General features: G+C 29.6%; 1 protein-coding gene across 3 annotated transcripts; it reads right to left on the bottom strand.

Moving 5' to 3' along the window:
* Window positions 1-14: 14 nt before the first annotated feature.
* Mondo (MLX interacting protein mondo) lies at window positions 15-24,376 on the bottom strand. 3 transcript variants are annotated; one of them, XM_072893227.1, is made up of 16 exons: window positions 24,099-24,376; window positions 18,127-18,495; window positions 8,208-8,314; window positions 6,683-6,756; window positions 6,082-6,207; window positions 5,482-5,695; window positions 5,094-5,189; window positions 4,727-4,997; window positions 4,073-4,637; window positions 3,810-3,992; window positions 3,327-3,471; window positions 3,050-3,150; window positions 2,504-2,967; window positions 2,215-2,338; window positions 1,976-2,105; window positions 15-1,796 (listed from the first exon to the last, which is right to left on the bottom strand). In XM_072893227.1, the coding sequence occupies exons 2-16, from the start codon at window positions 18,483-18,485 to the stop codon at window positions 1,675-1,677; spliced, it is 3,081 nt and encodes a 1,026-aa protein (XP_072749328.1). In that variant the 5' UTR covers window positions 18,486-18,495; window positions 24,099-24,376; the 3' UTR covers window positions 15-1,674. The 3 variants fall into 3 exon arrangements, with proteins under 3 accessions (XP_072749328.1, XP_072749331.1, XP_072749329.1); XM_072893230.1 differs by lacking the exon at window positions 24,099-24,376 and having other exon boundaries at window positions 8,208-8,310; window positions 18,127-18,267; XM_072893228.1 differs by lacking the exons at window positions 18,127-18,495; window positions 24,099-24,376 and adding an exon at window positions 15,135-15,374.
* Between the last annotated feature and the right edge of the window lie 1,267 nt (window positions 24,377-25,643).

Here is a 25,643-nt window from a genome sequence, read left to right as displayed (position 1 = left end):
ATAAAATACAATAGTTTAGATTTCTTCATGTTGTTATAACATTGGAATAATAACATGTGAATCTTTATGATACATATTGTACAAAAGAACATCCCTTTTCGACGAGTTCACTTACATTATTTATCACTTATCATGTACATACACAATGTGTGTGTGTCTGTGTGAGAAGGCTTCTATATATTGCATTTTGTAAAAGAAAAAGAAAAAAAAGAAAAATTCCTGTACAATCTAAAATGAAACCACAAAGTACACAATAAAATGTCAAATTAAAGAATTTAATTTTCAGATTATTAACTGTTTTATTCTCTTATCTGTGGAATTATAAATTTACCTATATACATTTACATTAACAAAAAAAAAGTACTACAATATACAGAAGCCTCTTTTGTAGCTTAAACTATATTCAGTATTCAAATTTTTTTGCAAATGATTTGTACATCACGAATTTTCATAATAAAGATCTCATATTACATAACAGTGCAAACGTATGCAATTTGTAAGCAATCCCCTTTTTATATTATCTATATAATCATTGATTTTTTATAAAGTATATATATATCTCCTTCTAAAATAAATTTTATAATTCCATAGCAATGTGTTTATCAAATAATTGATAATTCATATTAAGAAAGATATTTGCATTTTATTTCTCCTTACTCTTCCTTTCGCAAAAATTGTTTTTTTCAATTCTTGAATCATTTTTTATTGGTTTATTAAAAAAATGATATGATTTATGGCATTGATCCCATTATTTTTAATGTTATTTAACTTTCACACAAATTCCACAAAGAAATGCATTGATTCTAAACTATTTTTATTAATAGTACAATTTGTAATGATTTAATAATTACATTGTGTTTAATAATTTTTAATTAATTGTGTGATAATATATATATTATATAATTAATATTATAATATATATATTATATATAATATATATTTATTTAACAATTAAAAAAAAAGATAAAGTTATTAAAATCTCTTCTTTTTCCAATTATTATTTTATAACAGTAAAAATTTTAATTTATAAATTTCCATAATTTAATGATCGTATTTATTGTTTTTATATCAGCTGGATATTTCTCAAAATAGTGAAATATGTTTCTTCATAATAAAAAAATTTATAACGTAAATATTTGTTCCTGTCATTATTATTAATTTATCATTAATTATTGGACAATTAGATATAAACATATAAGTAGTCTTCTTTTCACTACAAGTAATTTTTTATAATTAAAAAAAATGTTTTTTTATTATTAGAACTACGTTAGAATTACGTTTTTTATGCAATTTTATACTATTATACAAATAAATGTAAGAAAAAGACAAAACAATTAATTTTTTTATCGAAAAAAATATACTGCATAATATACATATAATATGTATATTATGCATATATTTTATTTAAATTTGTGATATATAAAACACTTTATATCAGATATTATTCTATAATAAATTTTATAATTTCAATATAATCGTAAAAAGAGGAATTGCATTTACTCTTATTTCTTCGTTTGCATTTCTGTTATTATCAAATAACAAACTTTTTCATTATTTGTTTTGCATAGACTATAATTTAAGCTATACGGTAACTATCATCCCTTACATTTGTATATATATCTAAACCTTGAACGTTTTTATACAAACAGATTATAACAAGAATTTGCGCACTGATCACTGCGTGGATCGTCGACGATCCGTCCGATTAACTGCCGCGAGTGCTTCCTCGGGAAGACGACCCGGATTTGATAAAATATCAGTGGCAGTAGACAAATTCCTTAGAGAATTCAGAACAGCTGAAAACGATACTTTAATTAAGATGTATAAAAACATTTGCCGTATGGATTTATTAATTATTTTGTATTATTTTATTCTTTTTATTTTTATTTTATTTTTTTTATCTAAAATAAAATATCTAAAAGTATGTGTTATAAAATATGTGTATCTTTTTAGGTGTCTCATCCTACATACAAACCTGGTCTGAGATCGACGAGCGAGCAATGTTGCTCTACCCACAATATTGTACTTCTATATAAATCTTCGATACTCGCAGTCGAGACTGAAGCATTGAAGGATAGCATTAGTGGTTCCAACAATGCACTGAACTGATTATCTTATTAAGGAAGATAATCCTTTAGAGTTTTATACATATATTTTGTATATTTTACTTCGAGCTGACTTTTTGAAATGCAATGTCAGAGAAAAAAAGGATACAATCCAGAATTTCCAGTTTTCTCGTGTGCGCGTACGTACGTATTCATCAAACATCTCTTTCATTTTGCTAGTTCTATGTCTAGAAACTGGAGCACCCGTTGCAGGAAGCATAGATTGACAATTACTACAAGAATATTATTTCATCATAACGCATTTAAGACTAGCCAATGTAGATATAATTACATATTCGTTTTTATAACGCTATTACACTTTTGACACATTATTTCCAGAATAATTAGTATTTATAATGCTTTTTTGATTTATTGAGATTAATATTATTTGAACATACCTAATAGATGTATTAAGGCACTCAATCTGATGTCTCAGGCTATCCATTTCCTCCTTCAATTGATTTCTCTCTGCTCTGAGCTGCCGAATGTAATCTGCCCCTTTCTGCAGCATTGCGGCTTTACTCAATTTCGCGTTCGAATTTTGACTAAGCTGCGGTATCAAACTATGTAACATGTCAAAACCATTCTTGATATTATATCTACGTTTCTGTTCTGCATGAATATGACCGACACGTCTCTGCTCTTTATATTGTCCTCTCTCTGATTCACCCTTGATGTATCCACGAGTGGGCGATAAGGGGCTACCTATACTCATGGGACTGTGCAATGGACTAAGGCTTAAAGCCTGGGGGCTGTGCGCATTAGAACTGCTATCTTTGGGTGAACCAGGACTATTTTGAGACTGATGCGTTTGATTGTTAGTGTTTAAAAGAATCTGTTGGGTTGTAGATGGTTGCATTGCCTGCAAAAAATATAAATGATTTTTAATGAATTTGAATGAATTGTATATGTATGTATAATATAAATTGAGTAGAGTTTGATACCTGTTGCTGCGTTTGCGTCTGCTGTTGTATGCTAGATGTTTGCATTGTTTGAACAGTCACTGGAGTTGTGATATGTTGTGCAGTCGTCACTTGTGTTATTTCTACCATAAAGATAACATTGATTGAGGATTAGGCAATGCACTTATCAAATATTTATTTTTTACTAATATAATTAAATCTTATTATTATTGTTATGAGGTTATGTTGTGTAGTTATATGAATCTAATAAACTATGTATATTTTCTTGTATGAATAATATTATAATGAAAGTACATACTATTTGTAAGCAAATGTGCAAGCAAGACATTGTTATTCAAATTCAGAGCTGGATCGCTCACTGCGGATACCAATGGTGGTGGATGTATCTTGGGTGCTGTTAAAGAGGAGCTGCTTCGTGATCTGTTCCTTCCTTTCATTTGGTACTAAAGAAATGCAATACAATCCTTTCAATAATTAAACATTTTTCAACCGGTATATCTGAACTAATTTATTAGTAGCAAACTAATTTATATAACTAGTGTTTATTTATATGTGTAAGTACATTGAACGATTTCGAGAGTTTGTAGATTAGCTATTAAATTTGTTGTAAGAGTTAATTATAATTTTGAATATTTAAAAAATATGTGTTATTTAAAAAGAGTCGAAGATTTAATTCGATTATTCTCTTTAACATGATTTTTTTCTACAATAGCTTGCGTCATTTCAAAAATATTTTAATTCTCAACACATAAACTATTTTATACATGCATAAGATACAGACCTTAGGTACAGCAAAAATCTCTTCTTTCTCCACGTTGGACGTTGTCGGTTGAGGTAGCAGTTTAGTTGGATGCAGAGCAGGTGCAGTAAGGTCCAAACTGGCAGATCTACACTGTAGCAATATCTGTGATTGTGATGGTTGCTCCGTCGAAGAAACTGATACTACTTGTTGCGTAGGAAGTGTCTAAAAAATAAATATAATGTCTCTTTAACTCATCTCGGCCATATAAACTTCATGAACGTTAGACAAGCACTTGTTTTTACCTTGAAGTTATTAGTGTTAAATTTACACTGTTGAGCATTAAGGTTTTGTACAAGATTCGGAAACTTGTAACATTGCTGCTGCGGCTGGACGATCTTGTAGGGCTTAGTAGACATCGGAGAGGTGGTCGGTAAGGACCTTATTGCCTGGTGCTGGGTCTGCAACGGCGAGTTACCGGTTTGCGCAGCGAAATTATGTTGCACACTAACTAGATTCTGTACAGCAGCAGCAGCAATCGAGGATATCTGATTGGAGTTAACCGTTGCAGATTGATCATTTAGCGCAGCAGTAATCTGTACTGTTTGCGGCTGGCTTGGTACCGGTGCTAATTGTATCGTCTGAATTCCCATCGTATAAGATTGCGGCTGCTGTGATTGCGGTTGGAATCCCGGATTTTGTTGCTGCGCACTCGTCACTTGAAACGTATTTTGTTGCTGTTGGGATTGTTGTATCATACGGCTACCTCTCGATGTTGTTCTACTACTTCTATTCTTTTCTCGCGCAGATTGACTCGTCGTGGTAGACTCGAAGTTTGGCTGGATAGCATTGTAATCTTCATTCATAGTTCTAAACAAAAAAGTGTTGTGATATATTCGTCAATTATAAACATCGAATTTTATTGTATTTGCATAAAGACGTAATTATTTCGTACTTACATGCTATTCCTATATACATTTGCTGATTCAGGTTGGGGTTGAGTATATATCTTGGCGGTGTACTGGAGATTCTGCATACTAGTCTCTTGCTCTTCCTGTAGTTGTTGTTGCGAAGTCTGTTCGTTCTTTATCGTCGTTGGATCTTCGCCTATTTCGTTCATTTGATTAATTGGTGTCATCAGGTCCAGATCAGAATAATTAGTGTTTAAACTGCTATTCCGAAACATATCGTCCTCCTCAGGTACGGGAGGCAATTTCGAATTTAGGTATTCTTGAATCAAGATAAAAAAAAGTACATGTGCAATATGTAAGAAACATTTTTCAAGTTTAAATTTCAAAATCAATCATACATCATTACTGTATATACCTTGCAATGGTTCTAAGGTATCCATAAAGTCATCCAGAGTTGGTTGTAAAGGACATAGACTAGGTTGCATGAAGTCCGCTAAACCAGCACCACGGGCTATGGAATCACATTTTGCATATGATAAATTCATATTACGTAATACTCGTACAGAATGTATGATGCACAGAATAAAAAGAAATTTCTACAGAAACGTATTATATAATCAATCATTAAATCTTTTATCAATATTGATATTAAGATATTATCGATATTAATTCTTGTCGAAGGACTTATTATTTTTTAATGACAAGAAACACACAGTTATTCGAAATTAAGAGTTGAGAAAAGATACAAGCAAAAATCTTGACAATTACAAAAAAACTGATTATTTAAAAAAAATAAAATTTACCTATTTCTCTAGGATCGGGGAAGTATATTGGTTGGTTTGAGCTGATAGTTGAGAAGAGGGTGTCAGTCATCAATTCCATATAATCTTCATCAACCATCATACTCTCTCCGCCTGGAGTTCCGCTGATACCACCGAATACATTCCCTATACTCGTTCCGAAATTACCGGTGGTTCCGCCTCCATTGCCCCAATCTAGCATGTCCATTGATTCCATCTAAACCAAATTTCATTATGTATTATGTATTTGTGTAATAAAAAATAAGGAAACATGTTTCTTTTTTCCATATATATTATTTATTATTTTGCACATATTTAAAAAATATAAGAAAAATTTAAAAAGAATTTATTTAAATATCTATTAAAAGAAAAGTTTGGATTAAAATATCTAAAACAAGAATTTTTAGAATAAATTTTTTTTCTCTATTACCATAGTAATTATTCTTTCAAGCTTAGATATGATTATAAAGATTAAAAATTTATACTTCATTTGTGTGTATTATTTATTATTCCACATTTTTTTCCACAAAGCAACGGAGATATTTATATTCTCTTAACAATAGCTTAGCTTTTTATAATATATATTTTTTAAATATTACGTACCATCTCTGTGCCATCCTTGCTTGTCCAGCCAAGGATCTTGTTTCGATAGAACATGCGCCATTTCTTGTATTCAGCTGTAACGGCCGCAAGCTTTCGTTTCCAGTATTTTCCTTCTAAGACCACCGCCTGATAAAGAGATACTGTCGTTGATTCACGCTCACACTAAGCGTAGTTTTTATTGTCAGACAAAAAAAAACCACTTTGCAACTTCATGAGCTTATTCGGATCTTTTAACTTCTTCGAATGCGCGATTCTGCTCGAAATGTGGTTTGCTAGCGATTTCGAAGAATTATCGCTGCTACAACGCAATTATCTAATCAAACGAGCTGCTGCCAATTGCGATAAAGACACTTTCCAATTGCGTAATTAAATAAAACTGAATAATACAAATCGCGGCTATTAATGATCATTAATATTAATGTACGCAATCTGCTTAATTCGCTGATATCAAACAAGATCAAATAATTATTATAGAAAATTACAGTATAATTTTTCCTTTCAATTTTCGCAAATAACATTTTGTATAATATAATTAATTACACGTTAAACATTTTGTAAAAATGTAATACATTGTTGAAATTTTGAGATGTAGGAAACATACCTCAGGTTTATTATGAGTATCAACGTCAAGTGGCGATGCAAACTGGCACACCAGCGTATTTTGCTTCAATATAACTGAAAAGGAAAAAAAATTATTCCATTGAAAATATGATCTTTCATCTTTAGAAATCTTCAAATATCGCGATACATTATTATATATTATGTATATTATATATTATGTAATACATATTGAATTTTTGCTTTTATTAATATATGAAAATACTTTTATATGTTTGCTCTACTCTGTTAAAATTTCCTAAAAAGATTATAAAAATTGTAAATATTTTAGTTTAAATAAATAAAAAATCCAATGTTGTGATTTTTCAACGGTATATAAATAATTTATGCATCTCAAGTAAAAATTATAGCTGCATGTTCTTGTAATTGTTGGACGATAAGTCGAATATATGTATGTAGGTTTACTTCAATTGCCGTGCTTAACATCACAGTTATACTACGATTATTAACGTGTAGTACACGTCGATGATAAGCACTTAAAAAAAAAAAAAAACAGTATGAGATATAATTACGGTTTATAATGAATATATATTTACTATCGTTGCTTCATATAACAAATGCAGATATGTGTTAGAACACAGATACGCAATAATGTATATAATTTGATTATATTTTCTCTTTCAGATTATTTTTTGTATAATTTTAATAATTTTTTTAGTAGTTTTGATGTAATTTTTTTTATAAGTAATTCCTAAAAAATAAATGCAAAACATGTTGCTCTTTTTCGATTCTTTATGAATTTTCTCATCTCGGTACTTCGTTCCGAGCTATCTTTCGTATTCGTTAAACGAATTGATTAGTTGATTAAGTTTAAGAAATATGTATACACATAAAACGAGCTTCTCCGGCTCGTAATGATAAGTTGGACGTAAGCCAGGTGAGTATTGGTGCGAAGTACGTGGAGATGGAGCTCTTTAAATAGACGGATAATTATTTATCTGGTCATACATGAAGAATAGCAAGGCAGTTGTATCAATTCGAATAAAAGCAGCACTTTGTGTATCACAGTAATTAACTGTCAATGAACCGAAGTAGATTCAAATTGAAACGTTTTGGCTAAAGAAATGGTAGGTTTCATGATATAATTAAAAAATTTTTGAGCCACTCTAAATATAAAAGAGTAAGATATCTGTCAGTCCATTTTAAATACAAAGTTGTATTAAAAATAAACTAACAAATTATAAATTTGTTGAGTTCTTGCATAAAATGCTTCAACTATGGACAGTATTTAAACTAAAATAAAAGCATTTTTGAGAATTAATTCGATTTAGCATTTTGACTGAGAATATATGCGATGAAGATTAAGATTAAACTTGTAGATGTGCGACAGTATATTAAAGATAACAAAGCAAGCTTGTAAAGATTATTATTACGATATTTTGCTGATAAAATAAAAAAATTCCTTTGATAAATTACAATTAGATCAGGAGATATTTTAATTTTGCTGATTATTTTTTATATATGTACCGATCAACTAACGAAAACGCTAAATGTTTTTTTTTTCTTACATTGCATATGCCAGCATCTCCAGATCACGTTATTTAATCTGATCTTGTCCTTCCATCTTAATCTGATACCTTTAAAGCGATTCCACTTGGGCGATGTCAGCTTCTGTCTGGAACAAATCCAAATGCCCATACGTCATACCCACTGTGGGGACTATAGATCCGAATTCTGTATAATTAATTAAAAATAATTCCATATTCACGATTTAATATAATTGTTTCATTTTTACGTATAGAATGTCATTTGATTATATTCTTCTTATTTTATAATGTATTTTCAATATATTAAATATCATATAACTCTTTAAAATAAAATTACAAAAAAAAATAAAATTTGCTTGAGTTACATGAAAAATAAAATTATGTTCAAATTTGGAACAAATTTTTTTTTTTAGGACTGCAAAATAATTGAAGAATATATTTGCAAAATTTGTCTAAGCGTTCAGAGAAAAATATTGCATATTTCATAACTTTTATAACAATTTTTAAATACAATAATTTCCATTTACGTGAAATAGGTGCAGTAATTTTAAATACTTAGACGTGCAACGATTTTGTTTTGTCAGTAAACGAGAGTATTTATTTATGATTTCGACAAATTTATCAGCTATTGCTCTATCGCAAGGAAAAGACTGTTTGCTTTGTGAGAGTTTTGAGACGCAATTAGAACGCCTAGTGAATTTCCACACGAGTTCAACAAACCATGCGTTTATGCATATAATACTTTTCCCTGGCGTTTCATTAACATAATTAAAAATATATTTTTTCAAAAATTTTTATAAAATTGACAAATATTCGAATACAAGTATATTTCGCGTCGTAAAACATAAGTGTATCATTATCACATCAATATTTTCTATATTTTCAATAATCATATAATTCTCAAATTTAATTTATTTATAAAATTATTTAAAATTTATTCGTGTTTGTAATTTGTAATTTTTAATATCTATATAGATATAAACAAGAAGTAAATTTATAATACAGAGATTGGTCAGTAATATTATAATAAAACATAATAAGAGATATTAAATATCTTTTATATTAATAAAATAATAATCTTTTATATTAATAAGCAATATCTTATATATTAATATTAAATTTTTCGTTGGTTCGATATCAAAATATATATATTAATATATTAACCATTGAAATTACGCAGAGGAACGGGTTTATTTTTAATTTCTGAACGTAATCCTGAGATGAACTTTTCGTTATCGTCTCCTTCGTCAATATATCGCTGACGAAGAGTCAACAGTAAGAAAATATCTGTAGTCGGAAGATTTCTACATTTACTCGTATCTCGTGACAAACGATGGCGAGAGTTCTTCTCCTTGGCATTAGACCCTGCTCGGGCAATTCTTCTTTCCGAGTTAATGCCATTTTCATTTTTCTAATTGTGTGTGCATGATTAGATAAACTTTGACGGGTCGAGAAGCATGGTTGAAGAAAGAAATCGCTTTGACAAATCGAGTCATATCGTTCCCGTCCAGAATTTTTATAAGACAATTTGGTTATTTCGTTTTAATATACTTAACAATAAAATAAAAAAAATTATCATACAAAATTATTAGATATAATTGTCATAATTATAAAATATATAATTAATTAGTTATACGTAAAAATATACTACAAAAAGTAGAATTGTAATTATGTATAATATTCTTTCTCTCACATATTTAAGAAATAAAGAAGTAAAATTGTGTTTTTTGTTATTTAAAATTACTGCAAAGATTATATAAAATTATTTTATTTTATAGTAATAATATAATAAAAACCTCATTTTACACAAGAAAAATAATGAATTAAGTGCAAAGTTGGCAAAATTCTACATTTTTGTATAAAATTCATGTCAGTGATAAAAACTATTTTCTGGAAAAAAAAAATTGATAAAAAATTTTCTATTAAAAATAAATAGAAAACCTTTTTATCGATAATCACTAATTGAGAGAGTGTTTTCTTATTTAAGCTTTATCCAAAATAAAGTCCATAATAATAGATTAGGAATCGATGTAGCAAATAAATTAGCTTTTTTGTTTTTCGAAAATGTTGAAAAAAATGCAAACTAGAGCTATATTGATAAAAATTTTTAATTCTCTTACCATTATATTTTTTTTTATTAAATTAAGAAAAAATATAAAATTTAGTAATATTTATATTTTCGAAGTTTTTGTTTTAAAAATTTCATAAATTAATTTGGAAGAGAGAAAAAAAACTATTATTATTAATGTAATTTTTTAAAATTATATAATGATTAATATAATTTATTAATTAAAACAACATATTTTTTTTATAAAGTTATATAAATTTTAGTTTATATATTTTAGTGTTACATATTAGTTATTTTTATAAGTTTTGCATGTTTAGATCCATTAGATAAAGTCCGGGACAGTAAAAATCGGAATTTAACCATAGTGTTTTCACTGTATTTTTCTCCCAGGGATTAACCCTGATTAAGAGCTTTTCCACTGTAATAGAAAATAATAAAATTATTCATGAATTAAATGCAATTTCAATATGTACTTGTGCAAAAAATATGTATATATTATAAATAATATTGCATAGATTTTTGACTTTTTTGTTTATTAATTATTACATCATCAATGGTAGTAAAATGATAAGTTATTACATCATTAATGGTAATAAAATTGCTAAATTCTCTTAACTGATTTGGATCGTGATATATTAATTTCAAAAATATGCAAAGTTTAAAGTGAAAAACGTGCTTTAATATCAATTTGAAAATTTCAGATAGAATTTAAGAAAGACGAAGGAAAGAGAAAATCATTGAAAAATTACTGCTTTAATTAAACAGTATAAAGTATAAAGTAAAATCCTTTTATTTAAAGAAATTTTTGTTAATAATAATTCCACTGTTTACTTATTAATGTACTGATTAAAAGCAGTCTGTATAAATATAAGTTGTAGAAATCATAATAATAAATACAGATTCTTACTGTTTTCAAGAATTTTGAGTGATACAATCTATTACTTCCTCCCCTTTATTGATTAAATTAAGTTAAATAGGATAATTAACGAAAAAATCTTTTTTCATAATGTTGTAATAAATTCTGTTTGTCTGAAAGTACGCCAAGTTATCGAGTCCTTCTTCATTTTTCATAGCTTTAATGAAACATAGTGCTACAGAATCTCATTATCAGATAACGATTTATTTGCTTGTTGCACGATATGCGACTCTGATTGCCATCGCCATCACATGGCGCAGTCGCGATTATTATCGTCTTGTCGAGCAATTTAATAGGATGACAAAACAGATAGTGCATCGCGTTTATAAAACAATTTTCAAAAATAAAAATAAAAAAAAGATAATAAAACACAAAGAGGGTATAGAATGAACAAAAGAAATTCCGCAGTTGGTTTCTTCGATAAGCGTTAAACCGACGAATTCCTCGATATCGTTCTTATTTTAAGCGCTTGGCGGCTTTAATTATCTGAATTATAAGAAGAGAGCAAAGATCACACCGTGGAAACTAATTTCGTCGCGTGTTCTCAACGTTTGTCCCGGATCTCTCGTTATACAGGATGTTTTAAATATAATTTGGGACATAATTTAACGAGTAAATTAATTTCACATATAGATTTATAATTTTAATTATTAACTTTATTAGATTAAATTTTTTCGAGCTAGTCTTACAAAAATATATAATATTAAACTTCTATAAAACAGTATTCTAGATTACAAAATTTAATTAGAATTTAATATATATTAAGCTTCTCTCAAGTAAGTTAAAAAAATTTTCAGCTGAAAAAAATCGTTCATTAAAGAGAATGGAAACGCGAGGAATATTCCTGTATCATGTGAGGAAATGCCGGCATTTTCCTCGAATAGCAATTGAATGATAAATAGTTTCCGTGCAATGTTATTGAGTACTGTAAATACACGGGGCCGAATAGCTAAGGAACGGAAATAGATTCCGGCCACCGATTGGATCAGTGGGCGAGCCTCTCGACTCGCCCGTGGATTCTCAGCCTCGCACGCGTCTTGCTTGTCGCGCGACGTACGGAGGTGTTACGTTTACCAGCGTAACGTACGTACTACGAATGTATGGCTCGTGTGATGACGCAGTGGCCTTGTGTCGATAAAAGACACGTTAAGCGCGACACATTGAAGAGAGGAGGGCTTTTACGGTAATCTAGCGTGATTCGCATTTTCACGATTTGTCGCGCGCGAAAGTGATACGCCCGGTATACAATTAAGACGATCTCTGGCTTTCTTTTTCTTTCTTGGAGTCGATGTTAATCTCAGCAAGTATGCAGCTTCTAATGTTACACGTGAGAAAGGATTTTATGCACCGAAGTATATAATAAAATCCGATGCAAAACTTGGCTTTATTATTTGTTTATGTTATACTGTATTTTAATTTGTTTCTTAAATGCTGGGATCATAAGTTAAAAATTATTTCCGAAAAATCATCGGTTTGAATTTTCAAGCAATTGTCATCATTTTCAATATGAATTTTACTATATAACTGCAACAGCAAAGATAGAGTTGAGGTATCTCAATATGCTGATGTAAGGCGTAAAGTGATAGCATGCAAAGAAAGCAAACTTTCTCATGATACGCAGACAGAGCTTACGTAAGGAAAAACTGAGGATACGTTCACACTATGAGATATGATATGAAACTAAGTGAGTAACCATAAAACACATTTTGCGCTTAGAAAAAAGAAGGAAGAAATGAATGTTGCCATGTAGAATAAATTAGGACATTAATTGGAAGTTTCTTCGATGTATTTAATAATTCATGTATTCGATGTATTCAATAATAAAGTTATAAGTAAATATATATTATTGAAATTAATGACTTAATTTGACAATATACAATAATGTTTTTTTAGTATGAATAAATTATTCTTAAGTCTTCAAATAAAGAATATTTAATGGTACGTTCTATGCAACGATCGTAAATTGAAGTTTATGATTTACGTCAGCAATCCGAGATGGTCTAATAAAAGCGGCAAGTCTATTTGATTGTCAGTACTGTCAAGTATTACAATAAAAATTCTTCAATAAAATATATCTTTTTCAACTCATAACGCACGTTTAAACCTTGCAACGTAAATTATTTTGCAAGAATGCAGAAGGAATTGCGTCTGATAGATTTTACTTTCCGCAGTACGCCAACTCAGCAAAAATTTTTCTTGAACACATTTATGCTCTTATATTCCGCATCATTATCGCGGGATGAAATCTCACGATTAATTCAATGGTATAACCTGTATTTAACATTATGCATTATGTAGCATGAAATGCAGTAAGAACGAATAGCCAACGTATGGACTGTTGATATAGTAAAAATTAAGTTAATATGACGTAAAATCCGTTCATTTTTTTCAAATATAATACCGAGATAGTGACCGTAATCTATTTAAAATGTTTCCTGATTACCTAATTTTATTTTGTATATTGCGTTATTTAAGACATCATAAAAAAATCCATTTTATTGGCATTCATATAACTCTTTATTATTATTAATATAATGTAGTTTAAGAATAATTTATTTTAAAAGAGATTAAAGATTATACAAAAATAAAAATAAATTTTTATAAATTATTAATAAAACTAGATTTTCTCTTGCAAAAAACTAAAAAATATGTATATAAATACATTATGGCATCATACAAATGATTTATATATGCATATTCAGAAAATTGAATAACTCTAATTCTAATTCTATAATTCCAATACATACATCTATTCAATACTGATATACAATATACTTTAATAAATTTTCAATATGTTTGAATTTTAAGGGAAATTCTAAACCCGTCTTGTATTTTCAATGTTTTTATTGGTTGTATAGAATGATAAAGTCTTTTCCAGGATAAAAATATACATCAAAACCCTTTAGGAACTTATGCAATTTTATGTAATAAAGAAAAAAATTAAGAAATTACAGTTTTTTTATCAACTTCTAGAGCCAGATCGTAACAATAATTGTTTGATACAAACGTTTTGCAGTTTGTATCAACAAAATGAGATAAATTTCAGATATAAACTGCATGAAGGAATATTAGTCAACTTTGAGATATGAGCTTAAAAGTCTAGATAAAAAACATTTTGTTAAAGAAAATTGTTTTTACAAGGCTTCTAAACTCATTTCTAAAAGTTCACAAATATTCCTTCATGTAATTCTTACAGAAGGAACCTATTTTATTTTATGTGTATAAATTGCAACTTTTATATTAAGTAAATATATTGCCATTAGATTTTGGTCCGTAATATAAAACAGCTTTAGGATCCCTTTAATAGCTTACTGTAAATATAATTTTTATGTAGTCAGTAGAGAAGTTCAAAATTTTAGTTGCAAATTTAATAAATATGTTGATAAATAATAGATAGGTTTTTTTATAAAATGATAATGGCAGAGATTTAATAGTCTGCTTTATAATTTGTAACAAATAAATATATAAATATGAATTTTAGTTGCGAATGTAATAAATATGTTGATGAATAATCGATAGGTTTTTTTATAAAATGATAATGGGAGAGATTTAATAGTCTTATAATTCATAATAAATAAATATATAAATATGAATTTGAGTAAATGAGATAAAATACGACATATATGTTGCGAATATTTATTAAGATGCGCTTTCTGCTTTTATTAGATTGTAGTATTAGATTGATAACGTAAAACATAAACTTCAATTCACAATTGTTGCATCATGAGTATGATTATTTTTTTTTCTGGCATGATGAATCAGTTAGGATGTAAACATTTCAGAAAATTACGTAAATAATATACAAAGATATAATGTATAATATTTTCTGCAATATTTCTAAAATATAGAACCTATTTTAATTCATCGTGATGTTTAATACATATGTGATATATGCGAAATGGAAATTTCGATCAAGAATTTCCTGAGAAATAATTGTAATTAAAAACGAATTAAATTTACGTACCGAATCAATTTTAAATTGCAGGCTGTTTGCGAAAATATATTATTACTGGAAAACCACTGGATAGTATTGTAAGATGAAGTCATTGTGTGCTACATCGTAAGATGGAAACTACTTAATCAGCGTACTCGACTACAACTGCCAAAATTAATTTTTATTTAACTTCACCGTAAATTCCACGTCAAAAGTAGTAATACCATTCCAAACAAGAATTCCAACAGATACGTTTCAACTTATAACTACTACTGTGCAAACTAATCCTTACTCACTGCATTTATTTCTTTTCCGCAATGTAATGCCCAACCTAGATCTCGATTAAATCAACATCTTGTTATTCAAATCTGTATATATATGTAATGTAAGAATCGAGATTTTATACTAGAAAATTATTCATTCACGTACTTAAATAAAGCCATTTGTCATTTAAAAAAAATTTTTCCTTCACGAATAACTCGATTTATTTTATGTATTTTTACGAGATAAAAAATTCATTAAATAAAATAAGTTTTTTCTCGTATTTCCTTGATTTACAACATTTTGTTAATCACGTCAAACCTTGATGGTTAAATTTAAATTTTATTAATGAAAAATTCGCTTGAGATAAAACGAATTCGTAATGAAGTTAATTCATTACGTAACCGATACACAAAAAGTCTCTTATAAATCGCGCAACTTGAATATCTTGTTATGTCATTCGTTATTTTAGAATATCAGAAATAGTTTATCGTACTGCGCTTGTTGATACAATTTACGATATCGTTATACGACCGTTTACATTGCGACTTTTGTCATTATCACAACGAAAAAGACAATTTCTTCAAAATTTGATCGCCCCAATAATGCGATGAGTTCAACAAGATCGATTGATGATGACGTGTTTTCCAGGGTCGTCAAAGATATAATTTGGCCTCATGTTTGTCAAGACAGAAATCGATATTATGCAGCGTGATATCGGTTAGATTTATCGGGGAATTATTTGAAATTATATTGTGTCATGATACTATTCGACTAAATTATATTATTAATATTAACTTAAGATTACGTCTGCTTTCTTAACAACAATGACTTACAACTTTACATTGCATCAAATTGTATTAAATGTTACACGTGACAAACTAAATAAGTAACTAAATAAAATATACTATAAAAAATTAATTATTTTAAGTATGTTTTACATATATATTATTTTAATAATGTAGTATATGTTAAAGAGTCAATTCCTTTATTACATCAAAAATAATTTCATTATATTAAAAAAAATAAATTATAGAAATATATGAGAAAGCAAATCTTTTGGTTTCATTTATTTGCATATTCAACATCAAATTGTTCTTTTACTATTTCTTGGAGACAACAAGGTCACGCCTAACAAATATTAACTAGAAAAATTAAAATAATTGATTTGCTATAATAACTTGATTGCAAAATAATTAACTTGACCAATATTTTTCTAAGTTATTAAGAATTTATCAAGTTTACAAAAAAACTTCTGCATTTGCAGCACCGTTAAAACTGTATATAACTATGGCAATTTTTGTTGCATGCACGCCACAATGAGCTGATTAACTGTAACCTAACGTCATTGTATATATACGTCAACACAATGCTCGACCAACGTATTATTCTTTTGCGTTGTGCAAATTTTTTATATCATAAAATTGCATTTCTTACTATGTGTGTCAAGTTCATTCACACGTCTATATCTATATGTTTATCATTTTGATAAATCTATTTTTCATAAATACAATTTAGCGTTTTAATTGATTCTTCGTTTTTTTTTAAATTTAAATTTATCAATTTTAATAAACAATTTTAAAAATAGAACATATACAGTAGGATCACAGTTAAATCTGTTAACTTTAACTGATATGTTTACGGTAACGGGAAACATTCGCGCCAAAGGAAAAACGGAACTTGTCTACAGAAGCTGTGCTCTCCGTTGTCTGAGCGCGACTTTAGCGAGACCGCTCTTAATTGCAGTGTTGTTGTTTGGTTCTACGGCCTCTCTTTCATTAATTCAATTGTCTTTTATCAGCGGGAATGCTACTAGTCAGCCTAGAACCGGCAAAGCATTTGTCCGGTTGCCGAACGCAAGCAAAACACGTTGCCGACTCTTTATTTTCAGAACAAGAGAATATTTTTCTTCGTAAGAGAATAAAGCCATCTTATAAATGTAAGATCTGTTCGTTTCAGTTATATCTCTCTTTATCTCTGTGAAAAAAGAAACAAATACAAACAGGTATGCATTTAAAAAAGAGAAGAAAGTGGGAAAAATAAAATTGTAACGAATAGATCTATTGTCATTTACATTTACATTTTTATTTCACTTAACCAGTCAATAAAATTGATTATCGAACGTTTCGAACGTTTGAAGACGGCATAATTCGTGTCTCTTTGACCTCGTCTAATACATATTTTAATGTGCTGCTGTTAAAAAAGAGGATCAAGACATCGTGTTTCGTATTTTGAGAAAAATAAGAAAGCTTCGACCAACTCAATTCTTTCGTGTTATCTTTCAAAGCTTATAATAATCCTCTAATTTTATATATTGGATTAGTAATATTGACATTAATAAAATTCAAAGTAAAGATGAATTGAGAAGAAACAATAAGTTCGCAATTTTTAAAACTTTCACAGACAATATAATCATATATAATACCTATTATATAATGCTATAATAAATAATTCTTAATTTGAAGTTATATATATGTGATGCAAATAATTTATACAATTTTGAAAAAAACCTTTATATAGTAATTTTTAATTTTTCTCAGACTTTATGTATAAAATTAAAAGATTAAATTTGTTGCACAGCTATATAACATCTATATAATTCCCATTTAGAAAAAATACAAAATTTAACAGGTTTGAGAGAACACACCAGTTTCTCAATTATATAATAAATCATTCAACGTAGATTTTAGCTTAAATTTATATTATCGTTATTTCGTTCAGTAATCATCAAAAATTACCGGAAAAAAAAGGAGGAACTCACCTGTAGGCGAGAGACATGCACTGGAAAAGCTTATTCAAGGACGTTTCAATGCTCAACTGCTGCGAGGAGCTCTTGATGTACGACAGGCTGTTGTTGGTGAATCTGTCGTGAAAAAAGCCAGGTGGTGCGGAGATGGAGAACCTGGTGGTCTGCGTCTCCTCTTGGTCCGGCACCGGCACAGCGAGATCGTCCTCATCGTCCTGTGCTTCGGCCTCAAAGTCCGACACCATAAAATGGCCCGAGTGAATGGTCTCGCGCGAGTCCCGTCCGCCGTTCTTTTCCCGTTTATTATCATTGCCAGCACGATGAAAACCACTCTGGCTCGTCATCGGCTTTCGATAGATTAATTCCGCCTGCATCCTCGATACTCTGCGAATACGATTCGTCCCTTCGAGTCTCAATACGCTAGTGTGTGTCTATTTCGTGTGTCTATTTCGTGTCTATCGTTGGGAGTTTCTCGATCGTTTTAAGAATAAAATGAATTGGAAAACGAAAGCGAAGGCTCTTAACATTGTGCGATTGTGAGATAATATTGATAGGCAAATAAGTTGACGCGGGTAAAAAAATTTGTAAAGAAATGTTTAACTTCAGTCACATTGCGTATATTTAATTCATGAACAAATAATATATTTGAGCAACCGATAACAGATAAATATTATTGTAAAAATTTATATTTAGAAAATATATATTAAATATTTTTATTTCATTATTTACTTAAAACATTTTATCATTTACCGATTTTTTTTTAACAATTATGGACAACAGATTTGTGAATTTTAATAGAAAAACTCAACTGTATCTGATTTATATTTTGTAATTAAAGTAAATAAGGTCGTTGAAGTAAAATGTGACAGGATTTTAGACCTCGTTTCAAGAAATCAGCACAGCCTACAGTCTACATGATAGAAAAAAGGCTCGACAGACACAACAAGTTTCAGTTATCGAGCTTGCGATAAACTCAGTTCACAACGCACCCCTTTTTCTAACAATAAATATATCATATTTAATGGCACAAAAGAGAAGAAAAAGAGAGAGAAAAAGAGATATTGTGTGATCATGTGTTTAAGCTATAAAATTCAGCTGCTTAAACACGTTATGTAAATCAATGTTATGGAATTAATATTGTGGTATACGAGTTTATACATGTTTTTCAAAGCTGAGTTGTATACGACACATAAATATATATGTTTCCACGCTAACTTCGACAAATAATATTACTCGGCAAAAAGTTAAATTCTCTTAAACACATTAAATAAATTATATGATATATTATGAATATGATAAGTGATACACATACACACTTTATGACGCGTGTAATTATATGTGCGCGTAAAATAAAAATTGCGTAAAAGAATGTTTTTATAGCGATATAATATAATGAAACATCTGTCAATCAGTTGTTTTTTTTTAGCCTTCACGCTATGAAGTATGAAAGTCTCAATTGGTGAAGGTTTCCTACCGATAAGTAATTAATTTCGCGATAACACGTGCGGGAAATAATCGGATCCCCGCCTCTTTTCGGTGAATGACCGTATTACCGAAAACGTACAATTGATCTTATAGTCGTAACATCGATTTCCATGAACGGTTGGACGGAATTTTCAATGGTCAGTGTGTGTTTATGTATATGTTAACTCTTCTTTCAACTGTACTACTATATGCCAGCTAAAATTAAACGCAGCCGAGACAATTCAACGCGACGACGTGTCCCATGTACTGATGAACGCGAACAATGATTCGGTCAATTTTATTGTTAGATAACAAATTTTTTTTACTATCTTTATCTGAGAAACTTAAGATTAAGTAAACATCCTAGAAAATAAACATCTTTTTATTTCAGAATAATTTTTTTAAATGGAATTCTTAAACATTTTTCGCGAAAACCCCACATGAAAATGGAATATTCTCTGTTAAATTCATGCTCTAGTATATTTCAAATAAGCTGATTTTAATTTTACATTGCTGAATCATGATTATGCAAATGTAAGATAAGGTAAGATTTGTTTGTTATAGATTCATGTGATGACTGACTAATGAAAAAACATACTCTGTCCATTATTTAATACAATCTGTTTAACTAATTATTTTAGCTCGAAAATAATCCTTATACTCCCATGTCCGCAATACACATTATAGTCGAGTCAACATTTTTTAAAACCACAAAAAATAATTTTTAAAATTTTATTTTAGCTTTACTTAATTGATTGTTAAAGAGTAAGATGTCGTTATTGACTCAATTTATTTATTGACACTATCATAGTTCAGTTTTAGAAGTATATTAATTGTATCCGGCTATACTTGATATGGTTTCCGATCTCAAGAATCTGTAGGGAGCTCTAGATTTCATTCCCACTATACTTAATTTAATATAGAGTACAGATAACGACGCTATAAATAGAAGAAACGGCAATTAAGGAAGCAATCGTGTCACTCTGAAATAGAGGTTTCGCTTCACGAAACATTGGTGACGAAACACAAATTCTCATAGAAATGATTCGATCCAACTAACGCGATCTATTAATGTGAACAGAGAAGTTTACGTTGGATCGACCGATATACTTGTGAATCGAAATATCACCCGTTATAACCGATTATTCCTTCGGATTTTTCGTTATCATTTAGCTAGTTTCACCAAGTCCCAGATGGTGCTTCAGTAGCATCTGACGCAACTCATCTTTAATTGAGTTGCCTCGACCACGATCATACGATTCGTAAATTTTTATATTCCTATAAGCTTGCTGAACACATGCATTTAGCTTCATGCAAGTATTTGCAACAGTTGGCACATTATTTTTTATTTTTTGATGAGCAAAATCAACATTACGCGTCGCGAAACAATTAATTAAGGTGCCTTGATATTGAGAATCGTATGCATAATAAAATGGGGATGATGGAGAAGTGCAAACTATTCATTTTTTGCCAAAATTGTTTTCTCGGAATTATATTAACTCAGCATCACAGAATATTTTCGTGAAAGTTTAATCGTCAATGTAAAAATTAAATCTTACACATTTTTTTAATTGCACCTTTTACGATTAATTCAGCGACAATTTTCCCTTCGTAAAAAAATGGCAAAGAAAATGATTATTTATCACACCAATTTTAATATCTTTAATTAAAATCCAAATTAAAGTTTCATTAAAGATAAAAAAGTTATATGTAACGACGAGAGATTATTTATCGATGTGTGCGTATTAAAATATATAATCTTTATAGTTAAAGAATAATATGTTTAATTTATGTCAATTATTCTAAAAAATTTTTTAATATACATATATACATACATAATTATTTTTTTTTTTCTAAAATTATTAAAATTTTTTTTCTTTTCAAAAAGCAAAATAGCCAGTTTTTCAATTCTATTCTGTAACATGCTGGTACTTCTCGCTATCTATGAAATGTTAAATACCCTTTGACCCTCTCTCGAGCTGATTGTATCACAGGGCGAAGTCAAATGCTTTATCCGCTCGCTTATTAATGTCGTACGTATTTCACTTACAGTTTTCGGATTTTCTAAGTAAAAATGGATATTTATACAAACAGCGTTAAATGTCACACATAGGAGAATTTGCTCATGCATAAAAATATTTCGTTTAAAAATAATTATAGAAAACAATTTAAAAAAAAAAAATACAAAATAAAATATAAGTAATTTTTGAAATATATTACAAACAATATCGAGATACGTTAATCAAATTTATTTGATAAATTTAATATTGATTCTAGGTGACGAGATTTGATATTTGACATGCTTCTGTTTGATCCATCAGAAAAATTGACATATTTCTGATTTAAATTTCTAATTAGATAATGGAAAATTTCGCCATATATAATATATAATATCTTAATCTAGACATACTCACAATTAGGAAATGACTCATGTGTATTATCTATATATTTAAATTTCAATACTAAGTTTTAAGTATTTAATTATGTGTGAAATTTGATTAATTTGATGCAATAATTTTATTTGCGTGCTTGTATATTATTAGTATATTTTTACTGACATAAAGAAAGTAAAAAGATAAAAAAAATAAAAATAAATATAATAAATAGATTGTAACTTCGCGCAATTAGTGCCAACATATTAATCTCGTTTCTGTACGTGAGCAATTAACACTTTTTTTATCAACATTTAAAGTAGATTCGATAAGCTAAGATGATCTTAACTAACATAATATCTTTAGATGTTTAACAAAATATTAACATGCTAATCACAGCATATAAGCGTAAGTATGCAACTTTGTAACAAAACCAAAATTCTTTAACTCATGGATTTATTTCGTATAAACTAAAATTTTCCTAATAAAAGATAAGGTTAAATTATAATTATACTATTAAATAATTATGCATCATAGTAAAATTTTAATTAATAATTATGTAATTGAAACAAAAATATGTATTTATGGCAAGAAATATAAAATAAATTAAGTAAAAATTAAGTAAAATTGTTAACAAGTTTCTATAATATTTACACTTTTATTAATACTGCAATAATTTATATTATATACGAAACTTTTAATACTTATTAATTTTAAACACAGTTCTCGCAATTTAATTCTGCTTTAATATTATTGTAATTGTATTTTTCGTATTTATTTAAATAATGTAAAAAAGACAAGACATACTCTATGCATTTCGGTGCAATAGAATCGTGTTTATTGTTTGTGTTGTCACTGTTCGCTTTAATTCGCTTAAAAATATTAAAAATATAAAAATATTAAATAGAAAAAATACAAAAGATCTTTGATGTTTCCAATGTATCTTCTTTGTTTCTTGAATGATGTCAAATGATATATGTAGAAAAGATATCGTACTTTAGAGTAATAGAATTGTTTTCGTTTCACTACTTTGTTTTGATTTGCTCGAAACGTTAAAAAAAAATGTCCTCGACATAATATAATATTTGTATACTGAACAAATAAGAGTTCGAAGTATTCCTTTAATAGCAAACAGAATTAGGAATTTCTATTTTTCATTGAGTTCTAAGGACTGTGAGATCGTACGATACACCTTAACAACATATCGAACACGCGTGTTTACAGTGGTTTCTCGTAACGTATTAAAAAATGGAGAATTTGGCAACAGTATATGTATTGTATGTCACCTATGAATACGCAACTCTATTACGGATCTACAATATATATTTCAATTCAATGATAGATCTACGTTTTGCAACTGTCTCTTTCTAAAATGCGTGTTTAAGATAAAGAATCAAAACGAGAGAGAAAAGGAGAATTAAAAAGAATAATAAAGAAATAGAGTATAATTAAAATAAGATAAATAAATAAATAAATAGAAAAGATAAAGTAAATTGATAAATCGAGTACAAATAAAACAAGTAATGAATCATGAGGTGTGTTTCGTGTTATCATCTTCCCCTCTTCACCTTTTATTTACGTTTTTTCTCTGTTCAAGGGGCAAACTGTTCCAAGCTCGTTAGAAATCAACATGAATGCGTTGCGTCGTGGTTTTTCTTATCACGTCATTCCGCTCTGCGTCTCGATTTTTATCGCGCGCCTGTCTCGCGTCTCATGGAAATAGCCCGCACGTTTCTCTATCGTCATCAATGCCGTCCGTTTTCTGTGTTATCTTCTTTCTTTCTCTCTCTCTCTCTCTCTCTCTTTCTCTCCCCTCGTAGAACAAATAATGCAGTTAAGAACTCGCGTACACGAGTCGCCCTTATTCACATTTCACGTTTATGGCTATCATTTCCTTAAAACGATCGAGAAAAAATACACTTGTTCAACGTCGCGCACCAGATGTTGATTCAATGCGCGACATCGTCGCGCAAACAATCCGCGTACGAACGGACGAGCGCACACGCGCGCGCATTACATACGAAATAAAACACATAGGCGCACACAATGAAACAATACAAGACGACACAATATATGATACGGGACGGGACGGGACGGGACGGGACGAGACGGGACGAGACGGGACGAGACGAGCCTTCGTATCACACTCACCTTCTGGATCTATTTCACAATTCCTGTTACCACTCTATCGTCGCCTTTATCCTCGTTGTGTATGGCTTCCACAACAGCGTCGGATTATCCTCCTTGTGTATAATTTTACTCGTCAACAAGCTCGTTCCGCACGTTCGCCGTCAGGCTGGGCCGCGAGGCACCGCGCCCGGACGCGGCCCGTACGCGTTACTGCACGACACACTCTCGCTCATAATGGCACTGCGACGCCATTTGCGCGCGAGTCCGCATTGTCCACGATACACGACTGGCGCTGGGAGCCGACTTGCCGACTGCGCGTACAGCTGACGGGACGCGGTCGCGAGTCGCGAGCGTCGGCCAATGGCGGCGCGCGCCTTCCTCCCCACTCGCCGTAGCCGCCGCGATTTCGCGTCGCGCAATATTTTAAAAAGCGCGCAAGTTCAAACGACACGTGGATTAAAACGATACCAATAAATTTTATGATATAACACGCTCGAATTACCAATAGCGATATATATGTATTTTACGTGTAATACGACAATTAACTGATATTTAGCTCGATACTGCCAATTACTTGTAGACGCGATATTTATTCTCAGTAACTTGAATGCGATCGTAATTCAGATAATTGATAAAACAGGTGATCATCTTATCACATGTAAGGTATTTCTCACAAAATTTATTATACATATATGTAAACATATATATATTTATAAGAGTGCATGACATTAACGCATGTCCAAAATAAATGAATGATTACGGTATATATTGTATATCGAATAAAATAATATATCATATAATAATTTTTATCATTAATAAATGCGTTATATATGTAATATTATATGTATATATATATATATATATGCATTATATATATGTAATATTTATATTATATAATTAATTATTTATTCTCTCACTTTTAACTCTCAATATTGCAGATCGTGTGAATAACATATCCGTGTGACACAAAATGAATCGAGAGGATTTCAGTTCCGCAACACGTAACAGTCGAGACGATACTAACAATAAGAGAGAATTATGTTGACAACACGACGAAGAGACGGCGTGAGTAAGAGAGAAGGACGTATAAGAGAAGGAGATTCTTGGAAACAATAAGCTCGATCGCTTTGTTTACAATACAAGGTAACGCGAGTACAACCATAAATTCGTTTAAAGACGTAAAATAAATATTACATATAGAACATGATAAAATCGTTTTCTGTTTAATAATGTAAATATTGGTTTACATTAACAATAAGAATATTGAAAGTTGTGCCTATCTATAACATTGAATATTCTGCGGCGACGAAGAAATTTTGGTAACATTAATAATATCGAGAGGTGTATCTATAACAATGATTATTCTATGGCGACGCTAGATCGCGCGCCAAAAAACAACGTCATAATGACGTATGACTAACAACAGTTGGAGACCCGCCAAACGTACGTTTCACCTCGCTTCGTTTCATGTGCATGAAATTCAAAAGAAGGCATCGCCAGGACTGTAAAGCGTAAGATTAATAGCAAATGGTTATTTGATATTCACTCTTGAATCAATTTTGATAC

Source organism: Anoplolepis gracilipes, chromosome 5 (genome assembly GCF_047496725.1).
Source record: "Anoplolepis gracilipes chromosome 5, ASM4749672v1, whole genome shotgun sequence".
Lineage (NCBI taxonomy): Eukaryota > Metazoa > Arthropoda > Insecta > Hymenoptera > Formicidae > Anoplolepis > Anoplolepis gracilipes.
This window is presented reverse-complemented; position numbering and strand designations above follow the sequence as displayed.